Source organism: Lepidochelys kempii, chromosome 13 (genome assembly GCF_965140265.1).
Source record: "Lepidochelys kempii isolate rLepKem1 chromosome 13, rLepKem1.hap2, whole genome shotgun sequence".
Classification (NCBI taxonomy): Eukaryota; Metazoa; Chordata; order Testudines; family Cheloniidae; genus Lepidochelys; species Lepidochelys kempii.
In genome coordinates this window covers 35,098,148-35,106,580 of record NC_133268.1, presented here as the reverse complement: position 1 = coordinate 35,106,580, position 8,433 = coordinate 35,098,148, and the positions used below count along the sequence as shown (strand labels likewise).

At 40.9% G+C, this 8,433-nt stretch overlaps 1 protein-coding gene across 1 annotated transcript; it reads right to left on the bottom strand.

The window, feature by feature from the left end:
* Positions 1–4,342: 4,342 nt before the first annotated feature.
* On the bottom strand, positions 4,343–6,436 carry LOC140897240 (olfactory receptor 5V1-like). The gene is given in 5 exon segments (XM_073309629.1): positions 4,343–4,698; positions 4,701–4,797; positions 4,799–4,934; positions 4,936–5,168; positions 6,398–6,436. Coding segments are annotated over 5 exon segments (861 nt in total).
* Between the last annotated feature and the right edge of the window lie 1,997 nt (positions 6,437–8,433).

Here is an 8,433-nt window from a genome sequence, read left to right as displayed (position 1 = left end):
GTTTGTCAAGCCCACTTCGTGTTTGTAATAATAAAATAGAGGATGATGTTTATGATTTCAGGACTATATCTTTGTCTCAGAGGATTTTTTTGTTCATTTGTGGTTTTTTATAATCAAGAATAGAACTTTATCTAACATAAAAAAAACAAGAAATAAATAACAAATAAATTATAGTAATAATTAATAATAAGCCCCATACAAACCTGTGTGTAGAAATCACATCCCTCAATGCGGGATTGATACATAGCCTGTAATAGTTAGGGGAAAGGCTTCCATTGACTTCAGTTGGCTTCAGTTTAGACCACTTGTGATTTTCACCTAGTCAGAATGTTAAGGATTTTAGCAACCTTAGAAACTGGGGAACCTTCTGGGAAGGAAGAGCCTATACACGAAGGATGGGCTCCACCTAATCCAAAATGGAACCAGATGGCTGGCATGTCAAATTAAAAAGTTCATAGAGGAGTATTTAAATTAAGGGCTGGAGGAAAGACGACAGGTGCAGAGATGCATACAATTTGTGTAGACATTCCTTAGCAGAGGATTTATTAAATGGGATTCTCTATATCCTAGTAAACAGGAAAGAATAGAAAGTTGATAAAGTACAGGCAGGAATTGAAAAGAAACAGTGAAACAAAAAAAGTGCCTTTCAAAAACACCACACAATGGCAGACAACTAAATATTGACAAATTTGATAAGTGCTTGTATACAAATTCTAGAAGTCTAAATACTAAGATGGGTGAACTTGAGTACTGGTATTAAATGAGAATATTGATATAACAGGCATCACAGAAACTTGGTGGAATGATGATAATCAATGGAACATGGTTTTAAAAAAAAGAAATAGATTAATGGAGGATCAGTGGCTCTTAGCCAGGATGGGCAGGGATGATTTCCCTAGCCTCCATTTGCCAGAAGCTGGTAATTTGTGACAGGAGATGGATCACTTGATAATTAGCTGTTTTGTTCATTCCCTCTGAAACATCTGGCATTGGCCACTGCCAGACAACAGGATACTGGGCTAGATGCAACTTTGGTCTGACCCAGCATGGCTGTTCTTATGTTTTTATAGTAATAGCAGATTACAAAATATATACGAATGGCAGAGTAGGTCATGTTGGTGGGTGAGTAGCACTACAATTGAAAGGATTAAATGTCTCAAACTGTACCATAGAATCTCTATGGATAGAAATTCCATGCTAGAATAATAAGACAATAGCAGTAGGATGGTGACAGTGATTGTGAAATGCTCAGGGAATTAGAGAGAATAGAAAATTCAACAATTATGGGGGATTTTAGCTATACCCGTATTAACCAGGTACATGTCACCTCAAGACAGAATGAAGAGATAAAATTTCTAGACACCATTAATGTCTTATTCTTGGAGCAGCTAGTCATGGAACCCTCAATGAAAGAGGCAATTCCTGATTTAGTACCAACTGGCACACAGGATCTGGTCCAAGAGGTGAATATAACTGAACTACTCTGTAATAATGACCATAAAGTAATTAATATAGCATCCTTGGGGGGCGTAAAGAATGCTAAAGAAACCAATCAAAGAAGCATTTAACTTCCAAAAAGGGAACTGCACAAAAATGAGGAAGCTAGTTAAACAGAAATTGAAAGGAACTGTCACAAAAGTGAAATGCCTGCAAGCTGTGTGGAAACTTTTAAAAACACTGTAGTAGAGATTCAAACTAAATGTATACACCAAATAAATAATAACACCAAGAGTACAAAAATGCCACCATGGCTAAAAAACAGAGAAAAAGAGGTGGTTTGAGGCAAGAAGACATTCTTTAAAAATTGGAGGTCAAATCTGACTGAGGAAAGTTGAAAGGAACATAACTTATGGCAAGTCAAGTGTAAAAGGATAATTAGGCAGGCCAAAAAAGAATGTGAAGAGCAGCTAGAAAAAGACACACAAACTAACAGCAATTTTTTTATCAGTACATCAGAAGCAGGAAGCCTGCCAAACAGTCACTGGTGCCACTGGAGGATTGAAGTATTAACGGAGCACTCAAGGAAGACAGGACCATTGTGGAGAAGCTAAAGGAATTCTTTGTATTGGATTTTATGGTAGAGGATGTGAAGGAGGTTCCCAGACCTGAGGCATTCTTTTGAGGAGGCTCTGGAGCAAATTGTTAAATTAAACAGTAATGAGTCACCAGGACCAGATGGGATTCACCCAAGAGTTCTGAAGGAACTCAAATATGAAATTGCAGAACTACGAATGGTGGTATGTAAACTATTGCTTAAATCAGCCTCTGGACCAGATGACTGGAGAGTAGCTAAAGTAATGCCGATTTTTAAAAAAGACTCTACAGGCTAACCTGGCAATTAACGGCTGGTAAGCTTAACTTCGGTACCAGGCAAATTAGTTGAAACTATAGTAAAGAACAGATTTATCACACACATAGATGAACATGATACATTGGGGAACTGTCAACATGGCTTATGTTAAGGGAAATCATGCCTCATCCATTTATTAGAATTCTTTGAGTGGTTCAACAAACAAACACTTGTCCACATGCCTGTTGACTCCCTCAGTATTAGTATTATTTTTGTATGGTATTAGTAATCTGATAGTCTGGCTCAAAGTATTTAAACAGTCAGGTGGGGATTTTCAAAGGAGCCTGAGAGAGTTAGGTGCAAAGCTCCCAAACAGTTTCAATGGAGATGGATGTCTAAAGTACTTTAGGCTCTTCTGAGACTCCAGATCTGAGTAGCTAACTTCTCTGCAGTTCATTAAATATTATGGACCTGATACTGTATTGCCTTATAGCTTGTCTGATCTTTCACACCCATGCAAAGCGAAGTACAAGATGCTAAAAGTGGTTTAAATGAATGGAAAATCAGGGGGAGGGAGGAAATTCTCAGATACAATATATTAGCGGGATAATGACTGGGATAGAGATTCAGCTGTCTTAAATTAGTAAACCCCTATTGACTTAAATGGAGTTATACCTTACTTACAGATGCTGGGGATCTTGTCTCATTGATTTCAATGGAGCTATAGCAATTGACACCAACTGGGGGTCTTGGTCCAGTTCCACAAAAGTACATAGGCACCTAAATGTCAGATTTGGGTGCCTACATCCTGGTGTTAGGTACCATTGTGATCCACAAAACCCCACTTAGCTGCTGCCTGACCCTGTTGTTTCCTTAACTTGGTCAGCATCGACATTTCCACTGTAAAAGTTCCCTTGAGGCCTAAGTTTCTGCCTCCAGGCATGTGTGCTGCTGCCCCGCTCTAGGTGTCTGGACGTGTCTCTGCTGCCTAATCCTTAGCACAGTCTGAGAAAGGGGGAAGCCAAGTGTTTACTTACCTATCTTGCCTATGGGATCCGATCAGGAAGGCACACTCTGAGCGTGCCTACTGGATCAGGCTCCGTTCCAAAAATCCAGCTGGAGGAGGAGGTGGTGCCCACCTTATAACGTTTAGCCCAGTGGTTAGAGCACTCACCTGGGATGTGAGAGGCCCATGCTCAATTTCCCCCTCTTCCTGAAGGGGAAGAAATTATTTGACCAGAGGTCTTCTACCTCTCAGGAGAGTGCCCTAGCAACAGGGCTATGGACTATTCAGATGTGGGGCTCACTCAATATCTCCTCTTGAAGATGTTCCACTGCCTATAAATAACAAATTTTTCATTGGATCAGGCAGACTAGATCCTGGGTGCCCTACCATATAGGTGAGTGCTCTACCCACCAGGCTAGAGTGACTACTGCTTTTTCTGTTTCTGAGCCAATGACTTTTTATTGCCTTTATCCAAAGTGGATCAGCTCCAACAGGGGAGATTGAGGGAGGCCAACAAATGAATAAGCACACTGGCTTTTGTGGGTCCCATTCTTGGGTGCCTATCTCTCCCCATTCTTTGTATAGGGAACCTAGATGACTAACCCAGATTTGTAGATCCCTGTTGTTCCTGTGATTTTCTAGGCACCTAAAAGTTGGGTATTGTGACGCTGAGCATCACAACACAAAAGTCCCTTTGTGGATCCAGCCCTCGTCCATGAACTCAAATGGAGGTATGATGATTTAAACCAGCTGGGGATCTGGCCTATTGACTCTAATGGAGCTACAGCTGATTTACACCCCGTGGAGATCTGGCTCCTGATGTGATAGCATTTTACATATGTTTATGATTATATTTTATGCTTACTTTGCACAAGGGTGAACATCTAAATGATCAGTCATTAATTCAAGGCCTGTCCAATACATGAGGTAGGACCGGGTGGGTGGGATAAGAAGAAAGATTATTCTCATGTTTTCACTCAGTTGCCAATATTTATTATCAGCTTTATTAAACACAGAATCTAAAGTTTTTTACATCACCTCCAAACCTATGGGCTCTTTCCCATTGTTTTCCTCAGAGCTGTCTTTACCTCCTTGTTTTTCAGGCTGTAGATGAGGGGGTTTAACACGGGTGTTAAGATGCTATACTGGATGGAGAACAGTCTGTCTAGAACCACTGATGAGAGTGAACTGGGTTGCAGGTATCTACACACCCCAGGCCCATAGCACAAACCCACCACGATGAGCTGGGAGCTGTAGGTGGAGAAGGCTTTACGCCAGCCCTCTGTGGAGCGTATCCGCAGGATGGTGGAGATGATGCGAATGTAGGAGCCCATGGTAAGGAGGAAGGAGCTCAGGCCTAATAGCATTGTGGAAGAAAGAATCAGCATCTGACTGAAAGTGCTTCAGTGCAGGACAGGACTAGTAGTAGAGGGAGCTCACAGCTGAAATGGCCAATTTCATTGGGCCCACAGAAGTGTAACTTTAATACTGAAAGAGTATTTAACAGAAAGTAGAAAAAAACTGATCCCCCAGGAGCTAGCTACCAGCATCCTGCAGACTTCTCTGTTCATGGTCTCCACATAATGCAGAGGGTCACATATGGCAGCGTATCGGTCATAAGCCATTGCTGAGAGTGAAAACTTCAGTTGCAGCTAACAGAATGAAGACGAACATCTGAGCAATGCAGCCATTGAAGGAAATTGTTTTGTGCCTCGAGAGGGAGTTCTTCAACATGTTAGGCACCGTGCCTGAGGAATAGCAGAGATCAACAAAGGATAAATGGAATAGGAAAATGTACATAGGGGTGTGAAGGCGAGAATCAATGTTTATCACTAGCATGATCACCATATTCCCTATCAGGGTGATTGTGGTCTTTTTATTTATTTACCTAAACAGGAAAATCTGGAGGTGTGGGTTGCTTGACAGTCCCAAGAGAATAAACTCTGTTACTATGGTTTGATTTTTCATATTCCTAAAATCAGGAAAACTGTGAGCTGTCAGGATAGAAAGATGGATGTTAACAGACATCACTAAACTAAATGGAAATGCCAGAACATAGTAAGATCTGAGAGAGAGAGAGAGAGAGAGAGAGATCCATTTTAGGGCACTCTATAGAGCCCATCACCATAAAGAATATATGACAGCTAGTAACCTGTGTGGGATCTGTGAAATTAGTTAGGCCTGTAAATCCCTGTTTTAGCTCCTAAGCAATCCACCAAACTCCTGCCAAACCTTGTAGGCTCTGAAAGGCAGTTGGCTCCTATGTTTTTCAAAGTAAAACTTCTGTAGGCACCTATGCTCCTGCCTCTGGGCATGGGCACTGCTGCCTCATGCTGGCATCCATATCTCCCACCTAAGCCTCAGAGCGATTCGTGACCCAGGGACAGTCAGGCATTCTGCTGACTCAGTTGCATGTGGTAGCTGATCTGGTAGGTGGGCTCAGTGGCTGCTAACTGGATTGGGTCCCATTCAAAATCCAGGTCTGGGGGTAGGGGATATGCCGCATTCACCTTGTAGCTAGGCTTGGCAGAATTCACTTTTTATATTTTATAATTTTGACTGCCAACACCAATGTTTACTTTTAAGCATTTTTTACCATTTTTATTTTTATTTAAATTTTCACAGGTAATTGTGGGGTCAGGCAGTGGTCGGGGGGTCAGACAATAATTACTAAATGAGAGTAGATTTTTGAGATTCAAAAAAGTTGAAGCTTTATAACTAATAACACACAAATTGTCAACATCATGTCAAAATAATCAAAGTAAATATCCTCAAATGAAACTCTAATAAATTCTTAAGCCGCGTTTTCCTTACTTTGCCTCCCTGCACATTTTGATGACCATGGATGGAAAAAGGTGTTCATTAGTTTGTGTGTGTGTAGTGAAATTGATGTTTACCAACATTTACCAATAAAAATCTAAACCTGCCAAACCGTTTTATAACTTTTAGCCCAGTGGTCAGAGCATTGACCTGGGATGTGGGAGAGCTAGGTTAAAGTCCGCCCTTGGGCACAGGGGAGAAAGGATTCCAACAGCTGTCTCCCTCTTTTTAGGAAAATTATCTAACCACCAGACTATGGAATATTCTGATGTGGGTCTTACCCAGTCTCTCTTGTGGATGCTGTTGCCCTCTGGATACATAATTAGAACAGAGGCACTGGACCTATGGTCTCTCACCACAGAGATGTGCACCCTAACCATGGGCATACAGAGTTATTCTCACTCTCTTTCTATCTCTATGGCCCACTGACTATTCCACTATGGGTAAATACTAAAATAGTCATGGGGAAGTTGGGGGGGGGGGAGAGAGAGAGAGTGTGTTGTTAACATTAATATCAGTAATTCAGATTAGTTATTGGAACTACTTGCAATAAGATACCAATGAGTTTAGAGGGATTCAGAAAGTACTGGACAGCCATCTGAATAAGGGGCCAATACGGATTAAAAAAGAAACTGACAATAAAAGCCCATGAAATTTGTAATATACATAAATCTTGATAGTTCAGATCATAAGTGATCTTAGCTTGGAAGGTAAAGAAACCTTTCTGCTTCAGAGGATACATAAACCTCTGACTGACGGAGGCTAGCATCAGATTCCCCCAGTGTGCAGGTTGTTTCATAATTAACCACTTCATACTTTCTCACACCTTCATCTGCTACTGACCTATATCAGAGAGAGGAGAAGATAGATTATTGGTCTGATCTAGTCTTTACATTGTTATGTTAAAGGTTTAGAAAATGAGACCTACAAGACAAAAATGAAAAAATTGGGTTTGTTTAGTCTGGAGAAGAGGAGACAGAGTGAGGACATGATAACAGTCTTCAAGTCTGTAAAAGATGATTATAAAGAGGAGTATGATACATTGTTCTTCTTATCCAATCAGGATAGGACAAGAAACAATGAGCTTAAATTGCAGCAAGGAGGATTTAGGTTAGATTTAGATTTAAAAAAAGCTTTGTAACTGTCAGTGTGGTTAAGCACTGGAACAAATTTCCGAGGGAGGCTGTGGGATCTCTGTCATTGGAGGTTTTTAAGAACAGGTTAAACAAACACCTATCAGGGATGGTCTAGATAATACTTAGTGCTGCCTCTGTACAGGGGACTGGACTAAATGACCTATCAAAGTCCTATATTTCTATGACTCTGTGTTCTTGGGGGGAGGAAAAGGAACCCTAACAACTCACATTTGGCCAGTGCTGTTCCTAAGGGTTCTAGCAACAAACAAGGATGCAGATCCCCACCAAGATATTGCCTAAAAGTCTCTTTATATCACCTTGTGGCTTTTCTCCAAAGCTGAGAAACTACAACTAGTAGGAAAAACAGTATTGTTCCCTATATTTTTTAAATCCTTATATATTTTTGCTGGCAGATCAGAATGCAGAATCCTCAGTGAAACAGCCTTGAATCCCTATTATTCTGCTACCGGCTACTGCTCCAAGTGCTTTGGGGACAATGGCTGAAATTGATGCAGTTTAAAAACTGAAGGAGTTCAGGAAAGCAGGCAATGAAACTGAGATTTTTTTAAAAAGCAGAAAGGCGATACGTACACAACTCCCATTGAATTTCAAATTAAGTTGTGCGCCTAAGGCCTTTAGGACCCTTTGAAAATCCCATCTTGAAGCATGACACCTGTTAGGATATAGATATTCAGGCCTGTCTGTAAAGGCCTATACTCTAAGAATTTAGGTGTATTCTTATCACTTGGCTAGTGATAGAGGTATAAAAGAAAGAATCAAAATCACTGTCTGCTGGTGTAAGGGCCTTCTCTTACTGTGACAGTCTGAGGCCCTGTTCTTAGGCTAAGGCCTTTGGCTAAGCAGCAGAGGCAGCCATAAGCTGGGAAGCGAACGGTCACATCCTCACATTCCAAACTAGTCACATTGAAATAAGGTGCTATTGGGCTGTTAGGCACTATCAGGACAGGATTGTATTCCTATCACCTCCAGAGAAAGGGAAGTGCCTAGAAAATGTAAAAGGAAACTTAGTTTGATAGCATCCTGTCTGGCAAGAACTCACTTATCAATAGCTGGGATGTGAAATCCTCACTTCTGTATTGTTTTGTCATTATAGTTCCCACTTTGCTGTTGTTTGTCTGTATAATCTCTGTCTGGTTCTGTGATTGTTCCTGTCTGCTGTA